Below are 17,186 nucleotides of genomic sequence, written 5' to 3'. Positions count from 1 at the left end.
TCATATTTACTGCAATATAACAAGGCAATAATTTATGCTTGTGTTCCACCAGGCTCTAGGGTTTCTTAAAACAACTGTGTGTGTAGTAAAAACACCACTCAAAAGTAAAAGCAACAATAAGAAGCTACTTTAACCATGACTTAAAACCAACTACTACTTTGCAGCTACCAGATCACTCAATCGGGTTTCCTTCACATGCAAGCTTTATATAGACCTATTAAAAGCAGACATATGTGAAATATGGTTAAAGGAAAATAAATCATAAACCTGGAATTTATAATGACCGTGTTAACCGGTTGGTTGGGGTTTAAAGTAGTAACCTACACTGAAGTTCTCATTCATGTTTTCCTGATTATATATCTCTGTAATAAATACCCAAGTGAATTCTTATTAAAATGTGCACTGTTTAACATAACCAGACAAAAGCATGTGCGTTACAAACACATGTATTACCTGTGTTGTTCCACGGCGTCATTATCTGGCAGCTCCGCCCCGCATACGTTGCAGCGCTCATGCTGGCTCCTGTGATCTGGCTTCATCCCTGCCGCAAGCTCCCCCAGCTTGTTAAAGAACTCCCTCTGAATGAAGCTCTGGGGCAAAAGCCCCCCGTAAGCAGTGAAGTCCACAGACATGGCGAGTGCTGGCTGCATGTGGAGGGCAGACGCCATGGAAGCCGGCACCGACAGCAGCGTTTCAGTTTTATGGTTGGGCGGCAGAGAGTACAAAGAAGCGAGGTGCTTCTCGTGCAGAGAAGCCAGGCTTTCCAGCCCCACTTGGCCCATCTCGCCCTGCTGATCGCTCACGCTCTCGTCACGAACGTAATGCAGTTCACGGGCACTTGTGATCACGCTGCTGCGGGTAGGTGTTCCAGGGCCGTCCTTGTTTTTATCCGAATCGCCACTCTTGTCCCCGCTGGAAGAAGTGGATTCGGACGTCGCTGGGCTCTCCTGGCCCGACACTTCATCCACTTGCATTATCTCTGTCTTCACTTGAGCTTGTTGAAAAGAGCTTTGCAGAAGAGACTGCCCAATGCTCATCAGGCTATCCACTGCAGCCTTTGTGGGGCTCATGGTGGAAAGTCCAAATGATGTTGAAACAGAAGGACTTTGATCTACCATTGTACCTGTGGCCAGCCCCTGTTGGGCTGCATTGGCATAACCACCTTCCTCCATGGAATGCTTCTTTGACATGTTCTTGATGTACTTGGCCTTGCGGTCTTCGTCATCCTCAGCGCCACCTTCGTTCATGTTGACTTCAGTATCATTCTCGTCCGAAGCCTGGATGGTTTCCAGGATCTTCAGGCATTGTTCTTCTAAGTATTCTATCTCTAAGATCTCTGCTGCGTACAGCAGGTCATCCAAGTCTTCCACTTTAGCTTGGAGTGTCGCAGTGTAGGCATACTCCAAAATCTGCTGGAACGTCTTTGGTGAGAGAAAGTCCAAAGTGTAATGATGGCTGCTTCGGTGAAACAGGATCTCGAACATCTTACTAGTGCAAGCCAACACTGTTCGGTGGCCGTGGAATTCCTGGTTGTCCACCATGATGACCACATCACACAGCGTCCCTGCCAGGCGCATCTGGTTGGCCTTCAGCAGAAGCGCTGTGGGGTGGTTGGGGTTCTGCAGTTGGATCATTCCCATTTTAGTCAAATCCATAGCGTTGATGTCTGTTGGACCAACTCATTAGGCTGTCGTTTCCTCTGCTGTGTACCAAGTTATCTTTGTAAACAAGATAAACCTGTACAGAAAGAAAGGAAGCAAAAAAAAAGTATTAAACACATGTGTGACAGCACCGTCATAAGACAACATAATCATTGCAATTAAAACATACTGAACACGTCAACTTGTATCCACAGGCCCAGCTACTAATTGCCCCCTACTGATTACCACTGTAAAATAAGCAGCTTTATTTGAGTTTATTTTGTCTGGGGTGTTTAAGGTAGTTAAGGTGCTACCTGCATAGATAGATAATGAATGCCTGTTGAAACAAGTCTGAAACGTATTGATTTGATGTCTCGATTTGAGTCCATGTGAAAAGTTATTGCATTATGTAATGGAGAATTGAATTATGTATGTCGTAAAGCACTTCCAGCCTATTACAGAGTGGATACATTACTGTAGATGAAAATACTGATAGCAATCATGAGGGTTCTGGCAATACAGTGATAGACCATCACTTTAACACTGGTGTCAGGAGTGAAAAACAGTGTGCACTGATGCATGCATGCATAGCATAGCATAGCATCAATGAAGCATACTGTATCAACTGCAGCCTTAATATAAGCTGCAATGCATTATATTTGTGTCACAGATAACTACTGGTATTACAAATGTAAAAATAAAAGAAAGCATGAACTGTGCAGTAGATGTGTGCACGCTGATACAATGTTGTCTGCAGTGTGGCCAGTCTGTAGAAATAGATAAACTTCACATGTATGACACATTTTCACACAAAAAACGCACACACACACACAGCATTGCTAAAACAACACAAATCTGGAGTGCAACAGTGTGGACCCTGACCAAAACAAGCTGGACTTAATAAAACAACTGACTTTACAAATGCTGGCGTCACGTCAATGCAGATTTAGCAGCTAGTTCACAATACGTGGAATGGCTTTCAGTGGCGAAATCGGTTGACAAAGCCCAACACCCATTTGGAAGTGAGATGGCATCTTACTCAGTATTCGCATCACAGACAGGAATACATAACGAACAGAACGGATGCAGCAGCAGCAGTCATAGCTCAGAAAGGGGATTCGAATGGAGGTTTTGCTGCTGCTAGATTACACGATTGTACTGTAGGGCTGTCCAGTTTTACTCCACGCAATACCAGCCTATGAGTGAGTCTTCCCTCTTATTCTAACCCATATGAATACAGATGTGTTACTTCAGGGAATGCTTTCATGAACAGCATTTCAGCATAATAGAACACCACATGTATAGCAATGTACAGCTATGGCCAAAGGTTTTGCATCACACTACAGAATTAAACTAATTGTGCTTGACAAGGTCGAATGAAACCTGCTGAATAATGTTACCTGAACATATTGGATTACTTCCACTCTGTAGTTTTATACTTAACGAAAAACAGACACAGAATTAAATATGTGCCATTTCAAAATCTAACATGAAATACTGTACTACTGTTACGGCTTCCTGTAGACTTTTGCTATATCATGTTGTAGTTTATTTGATTACATGATGTTAAATAAAAGACCTCAATTACATTGTAGCACATACTACCCCCTCAATCTTAAAATTCTAGGTAATGCAAAACTTTGCCGTAGCTGAAAGTCTTAATACTGTACAACATTCATTTACAGGCTCAGCAAATATGGTAAATTGTATCCCAGCTATTTTAGAGGTTGGACAAGTTATTCCTATTTATCAGAAATGCCAAATACTATTAGTAGTTTGCTGTCAAAGTTGAGGAAATTCCATTTTATTTAAAAAATCTTTTTTTCAAAGCAATACATTTTAAAAAAAACTTTAAACGCAATTTACACTTTAAAAAAAACTCCAATTAACTTCATTTTAAAAAGTATGCAAAATAAAACAGCGCACTTTAATACACTAAAATTAGAAAATACGTGACAATTTCACAAATTCATAAAGTATCACATCTGCCCCATGCAATATATTTTTTTCATTATGTTTATTGCAGTATTTCACAATATGTTTTGTTCAATACGAATAGAGGCAGCTGGCACACAGACACGTTGCAGTATTACTGGATGGCATGTCATGCTTCTTCCTCAATAAGCGACACATCCAGTGCGTTTTAAAGACTGGGTTTATTGATGAGAACCAAACCATACATGCGTTTGCTTTCATAAAATAGGACCGTACTGCGTGATGGCAATCTGTCTCCTCTTAAAAGAACAATACGTATATCATAAATCACCCACATTTCTAAGTTGTACAGTAAACATAATATAATCTTGCATACAGATATAACAGTATGCCGAATCAATTGCACGAGTAAGCCAAAACATAATTTAACCCTTCAAAAACGGAGAGTTTAAAAAACAAAACGTTTCGCCCGTTCTAGCGTTCATGAAAAAATACATCATGCATGCAAATTATCATCCTAGTCTCGTATAATATGTATCTACTACATACGTGTGCAAATGAACTTATTCAAGAAACAAATACATACGCGCAGGACTAAAAAATAAAGATATTGTTCGCAATCATTATAAGGATTCATTCACAAAAAAAACAAAACAGCAACGAGAAAAAAAAAAGTTTACATTTTTAAAAAAAAATGTTGCTATATCAACACAAACAGGTACAAACATTGCACAGTGGTCAAACTGCTCTCCATAGATATGTATAAAAACGAGTTTAATGGACTCCGGCTACATACCACCCCCTCAATCAAAACGCTATGCAGCACGTGTTATTACTGTTACAGCGCCAAAATCAATATTTCCAACCCATTTATGTATTTATGTATTTGTCAATTTACTTTAAATCCGTATTTAAACAACCTTACAATAACATCTGCTTTCAGTCCGAGTCAAAATAAGGAAATATGCTAGTCTTAAGTGTTTCATATAGCATGCTGATGTCATAATAAGACGGAAAGATGATAGTCTTGTTCAGTGATTCATATATGCGGATACAGTTTCTTCACACTGATGTCGGAAATCAGATTTTATTTTAATGAAGTCTGTTGCACCCGATGAACTATTAAATCAGTTCATTAATAAATTAATCAGAAAACGCGTAAAACTTGTTCAGGAAAACGTATTTCTCACTGTAGGCAATACAGATAACTGTCGGAAATAGTGGTTTTAAAATTGAATAAACACAGAAAAACGCAGCATTTGATTATAATCCACCCCAGACAGAATAACGCATTTTGCTCGACAGAGCACGGTCCACGAACAGTTAATATAAATGAACTCAATTGTAATTGCATTATTTCTATATTGCGTTACTCACTGCATGCAGGAATAGATCGCACTTCCAAGTAACCAAACATGCTACTTTGAAAAATCGAGGAGAACAAATGAATGCTATCTCTGCTTAATGAGCCACTACACTGTTTCCCTCCAATGCAAACTGTATTAAACAGTATTCGCATTCCGGGATGTGCTGAAGACGAAACAAATAATAATGAACGGTTCATTTTATTTATTTTTATAGTCTTGCTATTACCAATTGCACGTTCTCTCCTAAATGTAAAACAAACCCCGCATTACCTTATTGAATCCCGCTGTTTCCCGATCCGTGCACACTTAAAATTACTGGTACAATCGGACCAAAAAAAAAACCAAATGCTCCGTCCAAATTGATCAGCGATTTCAATTAGTGGTCTTACAAAACACACTAATTGACACACGTGATTCTTTCACTGTAAATGCAATAATATATATTTTGTTGTATTCTGTATTTAGAATCTTTGCGTTTCTGAGCTGGAGTATCTCGAAAAACAACTACATTAGACACCGGCGGGACAAGTGTGCATCCAGTTAACACCGTCTCAAACCCCCTGTGCAATTAAACAGACGTGCCTATAGCTACCTGGGAGAATAGGTGCATTCCTAACCTCAGATTTACCAGCCTTCAGCTAACAATCTAACACTTTCTTGCCTCTGTGATGTGTAATGTCGTTAGGTTTGATGCCTCTGCCCGTATCATTCACAGCACGCAACGCCGAACTAGCATTCGTGACAATTTCAAAGCACACGGCTTCTCAGGCAGAGTCTGTACTGCGCATCAAGGGTATGCAGCCACTGCGAGCATCCGTTTAGCAACAAACCAGAATCACCACATTAAAACAAAACCAGAAAATACTAATCACACTCGTGCTTGCTACCGTACCTGATAAAAACCCAACATTTAAAAAAAACATGTATCATTGCAAAATACCATACGCTGTGCTCATTGTACAAACTGGATTGTGCAGTGAACTGTGCAGTCAGACCTCACGTTTCACTTGTTGTGATCCCCAGAATACTAGAACAGTTACGTCAAACACCGCCTTGCATTCATACGCAGTATAGTACAGTATATATATATATAAACCGAGCAATAAGAACACAGAGTATGCATTCTAAGAAACGGTGCCGCTACAGAAGCGCAACATTGCATTTCGATTGAGCGGAGCATATACCACTGCCTGTCGGGACTCCAGTTTCCAGTAAAAACCTGCTGCACATATTACGGCAGTTGTGTATTTAACACATGTACAGCATGCAACGAGTGCTAAATCTGTGTATTTTGCGATGCTCTGTTTTTAAACTGCACTCCGGAAGGCATGTGTACTCACCTAGGCTGCACGTTTTATTTCCGAATGTGTTGTTATTAAGGCAGCAGCATAGTAGAGCCGTTCACAGTACCCGCTCTCTCAATCACTAACTCCTCTCAGCTTTTAGGTTAGCAAATCAACACAGCGGTGACGTCACCGCACGGACTCCGTCTGTTTCTCTTTCTTTCAGCCCCGTGCAAACACTGCGAAAGTGAGCCACCTAGGGGGCTGCCATCTTCAATGCTGGCAAAACAGTCCAGAGACCGCATTTTAGAGTAGACAGGGAGAAGTGCTGCAGACAGACGTTACAGTATTATGCTACGCTTTTTTTTCAACATACCATGCAAAAGCATTACTAAAGGCGCATAAAGGGAATGCACACAGTACTGTAATATATAGGGCCTACATAAACAAAATAGTATTTACTGCAACTATAAAACAATAGTCTTTTAAATTATAATAGTAGCTTTAAAAAAAAGTTGTTTCCAACTGTTAAAGAGCTTTATCAATACCAGTTGAAACGTCTTGAAAGGGATTACAAACTCTGCAGTTAATCATTAGCGCGCAGTTCTGAATCACTTGCGTGTAATAATTTACACCCAGCACAGTACAGGCCCACTAAGGAGTTCCGTTTAATTTAAAAACTCTTTTGTTAAATAATGTATTCCTTCGGTTATAACCGTCGGTTATTGAACAGTCTTCTTGCACAACATATACCTCCCACAATAACAGAGTGAGAGAAAGAACCGGAGATCCGCACAGAGTGTAGGTGCAGTAAAGCAAAGGAGGTGGAACGAGTCGTGGATTGGTAAACCATTGTAAACATCATTGTATGTGTGTGGTACTGCTGGATCTTTAAATGTGTATAACTTCAACAGATCGGTGTAACATCTGTATTTACAAGGAGACCATACTAACTACAACTGTAGACTATGCGTAGGTTTATTTATTTATTTAAATAAATTACAATAAGCAATCGTTCATAAAGTAAAATCAAACTACTAAATAAATGAAAGGCTAAACCAAAGATAGATCGATATACTGATCGTAACCTGCGGCAGGGTAGTATAAAAACGCATCTAGTTGATAAACTTGCCTGTTTTATACTTAGACGCATCAATTAAATACAGTGTTACTAATGACACTTTGGCAAACATCTTATTTTAAAAGCGACCAGATTGCTGTTTCAAACGGAACTGCTTTGAAACAATGTGACGCCTACACAAAACATGCTTTAAAAAGACAAATAAAACGCGGAGGCGCGTCTTTTTCTGTGCCGTTACAAAGACTGCCAAATATAATCTAATGAATCCCATAAACCATATTAACTGTGCAAAAGGACGCCCAAAATCCAGTCTAAACTGCAACACAAAATAGACTTGCGTGTATTACGCTACGCCCTACCTCGCCTTTTGCATGAGCGAATACTTAAAACGGAGTGTTGTCCATTCAAGTTGTATTTAATGTAACGCCGATAAATTGTTTTGGGCAGATTGGAATATAACACATTAGCAAACACCTGTTACAAGACAATCAACACAAGCAAATAGTTCAGTCTGTATTCCATACACGATAATTGCTAATTTAAACCAAAAAAAAGTACACACTACCAGTTGGTTTAACTCAGTTTAATTTACACAGATGCTCATAATGCGTCTACTTCTAAATCAACAGTTGACACTCTCTTGCAATGTGCTAATTAAACGTAATTAGCTGCACTGGAATTATTTAGAATGTAACAGTTGGTAACACTTAGCCACGTGTACGGCGATACAAGTGCTGGACAGCGCCAAAAAAAGCAATACATTTAGCAGGATCAAATATGGAGCCACTGATAGTGATATACATTCTATTAAAGGCACAGAGCACTGATAAAAAACGCGCTTTCATGTTTTAGAAAATATTCTGTGTCCTTACGTGTCGGCTAGGTGTTTGTCATTTTGCATCCGTGTTCTGAATACATTACACAGTCTGAAATACGGGCCATGTTTAACTTTTTACAGGCTTCATTCACTGTCTATTACGCCTCTAATGCGTGCTTAACAGGTTAAATAAATAACACACGCCGGGTTACTGGTGTATGTATTTACATTTTCAGTGTCTGTGTGTCGTCTCTGTAAATGTTTTTTTATTCTGTATTTTATTATTTTGTACTGTATTTTATTAAACACATGAATGAATATATAAATACACAATAATTATAGGAAGAACTTTTTTTTATCGTAAAAACATAAACATTTTCGGTAGGCCTAGGCCTCTGTGCATTCTATTTGTCAACACATCTTTGGATAGTTTTAACTCAATAAATTATACAACATGAACTCTCACTAGTCCCGAAAGCTGTCCCTTTTAAACACAGGCGACTAAGTCCTTGCTCTGAATACATGTGGTTTGTAAGCCTCTAGCCAATGATTAGCCCCTATTAATGATACGTTGACATGCTCCTGTCAGGAGCCAGGACCATTGTCTTCTATAAATTATAGATTAAGCGACACCCACCCCTTGGAAATCCCAGTTGGGTCTTTTCATATTCAGACACATTCCTACCGTTGTTGACTGTTTTAACGAGGCCGCTACAAACGCGTTTGTTTTCCTTTTCGTACTGTACATCTGCGTAAAAACAAGGCAATCAGATTTAGTAAATACGCACGCGTTAGAGTGCCGTTTCCATTGCAGAGCCTGTATATAAATCACTGCCATACCGAAATTCAAGATTTACTGCAGTATTGCTTCAGAAACTGCTGTGAAATGACTAGACTATTTTGAGATTAAACTTTTTAACACTGTTAATAATCACGATGCTATTTGTGCCTTTAGAACAGTGGTGGCCAACACACCAAACACTGCGATCCATGTGTGTGGATCTCAACGGGCTCTGCGATCCACCAGTAAGCTATGACCAACAATTATTAGAGGAATTTTATATAATAGTGGCCAGTACGTAAGATAGCAATAACAAAACATTTGTGCGGTTCAATACTTTTTGCATCAACAAAATTATAATGGACAACTTTTTTCCAACTTAAATGACTTTTTAACTTCCTGGTGCATGTTCCTCAGAATGTGCTTGCCTGTTTATGGTAGCGGAATGGTCTGGCTGAGGTTTCTGGATGTATGCTTCTCGGTACATTGCGTGCCGTTTTGAAGCACTGTGTAGTGTGTGTTAATATATTTTCATGTTTGAACTCCTGGATCCCTGTTAAAAATACAGTTTTATTTTGTTTGAAACCTCTCCAATCACATGCAAAGAAGTGAAACTTTGGCGGGGTATGGGATTTGTAGTTTTTAATGGGTGATTAAACAGCGGGCAGTGGCCACTAATAAACTACATTCCCAGAGTACATTAGGATTGAGCGATTTAGATCTGTGAGGTTTATTTTTTGTAGTCAATCTTTAGGAATTTCTAGTCGCACACTTGCGCCTACATCAAAATGTACGTTCGCACAAGCATATGCAGTAACTGTACACATTATACTAATAATAAATTATTTCTGTGTGACTGTTTCCTAAACGATTCCCTAGTTTACCCTTCCGTTCACTTTAAGTACAAAAATACAAACAATGAAATGCTTGATCTCATAAAGCGGTTTCTTCAACAAACGTTTCCCCCCCAATGCGCAGTTGATTTTTTTAACCAGTGATTCTAGTAAGCAGTTCTTACTGCAGCCTATTTTAAACTGTACTTGATGCACTACACTTTGCAAAGAAACTCGGATGCTCTGAGTTCATGTTTTTGGTGGCTTGCCGTCTTGCAGACGTACACCTAACGCAGGTGTAGAGAACAGGAAAAGGTTCAATACAGCCTAGCTGCAGTTAATAGCCATTTCTAATTACCCCAGCGGGCACCAGGCAGCCTTTAAACTCCAGTATCCTACAGTCTTGCGGACTCGCTGAGGGGAGCACAAGAAAGGAAAGGTTTTAATCTTCTATTAATCCCTAATTCCGCGCGAGAAAAGGAGAGACCATTTTGAAAGAATATAAACAGCGCTCAGAGGACAGGGCAGCTCCAGATACTCTTGGAGGAGAAATCTTCCTTTCTCTTTTCTCAAGCCCCGCTTTGAAGCTGGGGACTGGTTAATGCTGTTAAAGTGAGATTAATGCCTGAGTTTAGGAGGAGTGAGGCAGCGGAGAAGGCTGGGTTTTTGTGGGCATCTTGCCAGCCTTCAACACACGCTATGGGCTCCATTGATTCAGTGGCAATATGCAGGGCAGCCAGATAACACATGCTGTGCCCAGATAAAGCAACGGATTTGAACAGGCCTGCTCTGATTACATTGTAAAAGGCGACCTGCATATCATTGATAATGGGAGCGCAGTGAAAGGTTATGTATACAGTAGAAAACACCACAGTTTCATAAGGGCACAACAATAATACATCCTTTTCTTTAAATTAGGGACCGACCAAGCAGCATAACCAGGCCCAATCCGGTGTGATGTAATACACCGAGATCCATTGCAAACTGAGACTGGCAGCCACACAAGCAAAGCATCGATTTAGTGTGGACAGTATCTGTGTTACTGTGAATAGTTTCAGCATGTGCACACTGTAAAGAAATGACAACCGCTGGCAAAGATTACTGGACAACTTATCTATGTATCATGTGACAAGTGGAATTCCAAATCATGTTATCCTGCAATACTTTGACACAGGATAAGCAAGGATCTTGCTTAAGCCTGGACTGGCCAGTTCACGTTCTGACCCACTGACCCACTGTCCTGCAGTTCAAAACTATGACATCTCATTTCAATAACAATAATGAAAGGGATCGAACTGCTCTAATGGTGTAACATTTATAATAACAAGGTTGAAGTTAAAGATATGAACGTGCTCTTATCAGCATTATTCTTTCCAGAATGATTGTCTCTTCACTCTCATGCACCCTTTCTACTGTTACATGGTGGACCTCCTTCTCTAATTTCTGACCTCTCCCTAACAATCAATCCATTTTATTAGAATGAAGGAATGAGTTATACAAGATATTTCTCTAAATATATCATGTAGCGCCACAATAATACAGCGAAGAAGCTTATTAAACATAGCTATATCCTTTTTAAAAATGTATCACAGGTACATCACAGGGACTCATTACCAAAACAGAAATCTCGTTTGCACACTAAAGAAACCGTCTTGCAGTGCTTCTGCAAGCTACAGTATGATCTGAAGCGAACTTTGTCAAAAAATACTTTCGAGCTAATGCAAACATCATTACAGTACTGGTATGTGTACATTTTCAAACTTCAATCTGTAAGCCTTTCACCAGAACGTTGCTGAATTAGTAATAAAATTCGGAAATCTCCCCAGGCCTCAAAGTCTATTTGTTTTGCGGTTAGCGATAGTCTGAATCAATCCTTGCTTGTTACGATCTTGTTCCTGAATGCTGCACTCTGTCTCAGGTGAATAGCTTCTTGATGAGTAGTGCTGTCTCGTCTTTCAGAGGCTGGGTGTAATAAGGGAGACAGGTATGCTAGAATGAGCAGGGGGAACTGTGTGAAGATATCTTCTTTTGAGATGAGCTGAATGGGGCCTTTCCACCTAAATGCTCCTTGTGGTAGCTCAGGTGTCGGGTCCACTTTCCTGCACTCTCACCTCCACCTTTGACCTTGAGGGATGCTGCTCTGGACACAAGGCCTACCCCTGTGTGCGCGCGAAGAAAGCCTCTCTTCAATTCTTTCTTTAAGTGACCCAGATTTCCAAAGACAATTGACCTATTATCTTGGCCTCCGCTGACTGGAGACTTCTAATATAGGTCACGACTTTAATCAATTATCCCAGGGTTAAAAAATGACCTGCAAAGATAGTGCGGCAACAATGGCATCCCCAGTGAAATGCAAAAATAACAACTGACTGACCGGATTTTATTTTGTTCAATGCAATTAAACGTAATGAGGGTTTCACGTGGACCCGGGTTTTAATAATGATGAAGTGTTAACGTATAAGTTAATATGTTTTGTTTAGGGGGTCTCTTGCTCCATTAAAGATTAGAAGTAAAACCTCTGTACTAGTCAGTACAGAAAATGAGACAGACCTTTGTGTGACTTAAACGTCAAAGTGTAAACATGATGCAAACATTGAAATAAAATTAAAGTGGTGGGACTGATACTTAACAAAACAGTAGAGAAGATTCACATTAGAAACACATTTCTTGATGAATGCAACCTGTCATCGGCAGGGATGTTAGACATCTGTTTGATGTGGAATAAAGGAGTAAAACACTTTACACTTTAACACAATAACCAGCAAAGTCAAATAAACCAGGCTTGCTGAAAATGTTTATCAATACATGCACCCTGACTGCAAAGGATAAATAGGAAATAACTATGTGATATTGATTAAAACCTGGGGTCTTGTGCTTCCTAGTGTGTTTTTGCACACAAATAAATATGCCCTGTGTTGAATGTTATTTCATCTAATTGCACTGGTATCTGTTCTATATTGGGAGTGTGGAAACTCAGTTTTAATATACTCTTTTGCTGAAAGGACTGTTTTTGTTTGAAAGCTAGCACCCCTGGTCACCCCCTGTCCTCTGTGTGGTTCCTGGGGGACCATGCTTTTATTTGGTACAGTGACTGCGTGTTGAGAACCAAATAAGGAGAATCTGTGGCTTGACCGAATCTGTGGCATACGGACCACAATCCACTGCAATCCACATGTCCTGTGGTTTGTCCTTGACGTTCTGTTGAGAACCCTGTGTGTTTTATGAGGCATTTCTGTGGAGCCCTATTCTTGATTTGGTTCCATAATATAAGAGACATACTGAAATCATTTCAATTTGTTATAATTCTTATCCAACCAAATAGTCACGGGTAGTTCCATTCCCCAGGGCTTGATATTTTATAACTTTAACATAATTGTTCCTATTAGTATTCGCAACATTAAAACTGGTCCTCTAATCTTCAGGATTCATAGGCTTTTGTTCCTTGCTGGTTTTTACTTTAGTTGGAGGATTTTTTTAAATTGTTTCAAGAACCGCTATATAGTCTTCCTGGTACACTTTTACTTCCTGTGTCAGACTTACTCACATGGTAACCAAAGTAACCATGTAAATCAACCCTTACCACAGGAAGTGATTAGTATCAGGAAAGAGGAGATGTAAACGTTATTTTGCTACAGTGTGGTGCTTGAGAAAGCAGAAAAACAAGACATAAAAATAATAATTCCAGCATAAGGGGGACGAGTGATAATATTGTTGATGCTAAGGTAATTGAATTTAAAGTTTAGGGCATCACTCCTGTAATTGGGCACAGCTTACATTCGGATCCTGCTATAAAGAACCCTCTGTAGTTTAGTATTATTATCAGTGGTTCTTTACAGAATCTAAACAAACAAACAGGTTCCAGGGAACACGTTCAGGAGCCATACAGTATATGTTTGGGTTCAAGGGTTAAACTAAATGCCTGTTGTATTTTCTGCTTTTGAGGGACAGATCATGGGACACATACTGGAGAAAGCCTTGGTACACCCCTGTGCATTCCTGCCCCTTCCTTCCTCTGTGTTCGTAGTCGTGTGGGAAAAAGGCTTGTCTTGTGTATAAAGCACTCTGTTTTGACATCCCAGGAAATGCTAAAGCAAAACATGCGCCTTCCAGTCAAGCGTTGAACTACCTGCAGCACTGTAATTCAGAGGCAAAACTATAGGAAAGTCAACAAGGGCAAACGCTTGTCTGCAAAACTGAGTTTGACTGCAGAGTTTTTGAAGTCACTTCAAGTTAACATTAGAAGTCTCCATCCTGTTGCAGCCTATCAGTAAGTGTTCGGTTCTAATTTCACTGAACGCGACCTCTCAGGGTGAAATTGAAAACAGTGTAGGTGCAATTCTAAACAATTAAAAAATGACAGAACCATTACAGTCAAAATACCCGAGGAGGAGAAGGCTAAACAAATACATATACATATACATTAAAAAAAAGTGTATTATCAATATGACTCCTGACCTTTGTTACAGCTTGTTGCTTAAAAATCAGTATTTCCTCAATTAATGTCAAATACAAGCCAGGCCCTCAGCGAATGCAGGAGAAGCCACTCCCAGCTTGTGGAGAGGTCAGGGGAACACATGTCGTAGATACTAAATGTCTTGGACTATAAGACAGGTCTTCCTTTTTTATCTGTTCTTTTTAAGGAATGATTTCCTCATGAAAGGTAATGGATGGACAGCAGTGTTGACTGAAGCCTTCTGTTTACTAAGGGCCTGTTTACCCAAAGGGCCCAAGCAATGCACCTCAGATTGAAACTGTTTAATCAGGTGTCAGTATGATCCAAGGGCTTTTAATGAACGGAAATGCAACGACTGCTGGACGTGTTTGAGAGCAGGCTGTGTTTTGTGTTACTGGCACAGAAAAACCCAATGGATTACATATGATAGGCGATGACATCTAAGATTCTACAGGCACGCAGAGCACCCATTGACCAACACTTTTGTAACAGCACAGTATTGTTTTTTTTTATTTTATTTGCTACCAACCAAAATAACATATTGTTTAACAAAGAATGTGACACATTTGAAACGCAACACAGGTATCAAAACTTGTTTTAAGAAATAACTACTCAGCTATGCACATCGTTCTCTTACGAACAGTAAACAGTCAGGTAAAATTGCTCATTACAGTCAGTGTGTTCATTTGAATGACTCTGGAAAAGACAATGGGAAAGTTAACCACTCATAGTCATTCTGATTTCAAGGGGAGTACAATTCATAATAACAACCCCTAGATAAACAGACCCCCACCCCGAGCCCATCCAACCTCCACCCCCCTCCAATCAGGTCAACGATACAAGCATGCAGTCGTATAAATGTCTCTGTAGTGCAGTGTCTGGCGCATGGGGCGGCAACTAGGAGAGCTGTTAGCAGCTATTTCCCATGCTATCTTAAAAAACAGCAGGTGCTTTCAAGAAAGCCTCTCTCGCCACAGGGGCTTCTGTTTCATTCCAGTAAAGCTGAAGAGGTTCAACTGACAGAGGCTCTGCAGCCAGCCAGAAGTGTTTCACTGGAGTTTCAATAATGGTCCATCTTTCCTAGAGCTGATGAGCCCTCGCTGGTGCAGAGAGAGAGATCAGCTTGACTCAGTAATATCCTTAGAGGCTGACCCACCTGCCTTGTGTAACATGCAGAGGGGCCTGAGGAGATGTAATGATTTGGGAAGCGGGAAGGTCACAAGCCTCTGAATGTGCGTGCAGGGTGTTTAATGCTAGTACAATTCCCAACAGCCTCCATTCCTTCTGTTTGAAAAGTCTGCCGTTGTATGGGGGAGCAGCAGACTCATTTACCTCTTTGTTATATCTTAGGACAGGGTTTGAATCCAGCTCAGGTTACAAGTGAATGACTTTAGCCCCCTCACAAATTGCCAAAATTTGGCATAATTGCGAGTTTGTTTGAACAGGGCCCAGGACTTAATGGCAGGAGGTCATCAGATCATATGTAAGCATAAAGGGTGTTTGTTACACTGATCTACTAAGATCTAATTGTACAGGTATGGATATTTTCAACAGAACTGTCTTACATTACTGTGATTCTAGACTGTTGGCTCAGAGTCTTCCAAAAAACTAAATTAAGATAACAGTAAAGTTTAGTATAGTGAAAGTGCACTCATTTATGGTAAATCAAATAAACGCAAGGAAAAACGTTTTAACAATGGTAAAGCTTAGGGAAAGCACAGTGTAATCATGGCAACATGAAAAATGTACGGTGCTGTGTAAAATATGAATACAAGGAACCACAACACACACATATTTAAAGTTACTCACTAGACGGTAGCATTTGTGATAATAAAATAACTACAGTGTAGTTGAATTTTATACCGGATTTCAACTTTCTCAAAATTCATGACCATAATATGATTTCAAAATAACAAAAGAATGGGTGAACTTTCACGACACAAATATTGAACTCTAGTGCTATTTCAGTTAAGTCCGTGTTTTGATCAATTAAGCGGACTTTGATATGAATGAAACTTTTTCGAGACAGCTGTTCAAGCAAAAGGCAACACCGTTCTAGAAATGTCACATCAGACTTGATTTCATTAATCAAAACAGACGTTACACAAAACAGTCTTTCAGCATGGTGCGCAAAGCCCTTATTTACAACATAATTGCTGACTGTATGGAATAAGCTGCATAGAACTTTACTTATAGAACCGTTAGTCTGTTCAAGATTCCCATGAAGTTGCTGTCCAGAAACATTAACTTACCACACTCCCAGCCCCTTTCACACGAGTCCAGAATTCATCTGCGCAGGGACAGCGTCAGTTAATGAGGGCTTGGCCCTGTGATTTGGAAGCTTGGTTGCTTTTCAAAAAGCACTGGGCTTGAGGGCTTGATAATGGACACTAAACCTTAAAGCTAGTTCCCTGCTGTTCCCATTGGGGCAAAATTTTATAAACTTTCTTTCACAGGCTCCCCAGCTTGAAGTGGCCATTGTTCCCCCAGTCGACGAGGTCTTGATTATTCACCAGTGGAAAAACAATGGGGGGAAGATGAGAAACAACACTGTAATCACATTAGCGCTGTTTGGTGCACTTCTTTAACTGCACTTTTATTAAAAAAATAACATTCAGATATACAACTGATGACCATGGTTAAGTCTAGCAAGCAGACCTACACTTTTTTTTTTCTTCATCAATGTAGCACAAAAATAAATCATTTTATAAAAGCAAGCTTTAAATTGGAACTTGCCCCTCTAAATCTCTAAACCCTGCACAACCTTCCATAACACAATAAGAACACACAATCTCCTTTCAACCCACAGCCTCAACCGCAATGCTTCCTTAGAATTCTTTAACAGTTCTTCCAGGTAACTTTCTGGCACTGCAGGTGACAGTCATATGCCCTTGATGTGACCCTGATTGAAAGTAGTGTTCATATGTATATAATGTATATATGTAAATATCAATAGCATTGCCACACGCTGTGTTTTACCATCTGTACTAATTTGT

The 17,186-nt window shown here is 39.8% G+C and overlaps 1 protein-coding gene across 2 annotated transcripts in view; it reads right to left on the bottom strand.

Moving 5' to 3' along the window:
• The window catches only part of LOC117397193 (zinc finger and BTB domain-containing protein 16-A), a 91,130-nt gene extending 83,388 nt beyond the window's left edge, over positions 1-7,742 (bottom strand). The window contains exons 1-2 of one of the 2 annotated variants that reach the window (XM_059009438.1): positions 7,666-7,742; positions 454-1,737 (exon numbers count right to left, since the gene is read on the bottom strand). In XM_059009438.1, the coding sequence (XP_058865421.1) occupies positions 454-1,655 (1,202 nt within the window). In that variant the 5' untranslated portion in view covers positions 1,656-1,737; positions 7,666-7,742. Of the gene's footprint in view, positions 1-453; positions 1,738-6,282; positions 6,519-7,665 lie in introns of those variants that run through there. The other variant, XM_034912777.2, reaches the window with a different exon arrangement.
• Positions 7,743-17,186: the final 9,444 nt, after the last annotated feature.

This window comes from Acipenser ruthenus, chromosome 39 (assembly GCF_902713425.1).
Source record: "Acipenser ruthenus chromosome 39, fAciRut3.2 maternal haplotype, whole genome shotgun sequence".
Taxonomy (NCBI): domain Eukaryota; kingdom Metazoa; phylum Chordata; class Actinopteri; order Acipenseriformes; family Acipenseridae; genus Acipenser; species Acipenser ruthenus.
Note: the sequence above shows the minus strand (reverse complement) of the source record. Positions and strands in the feature narration are given on the sequence as shown.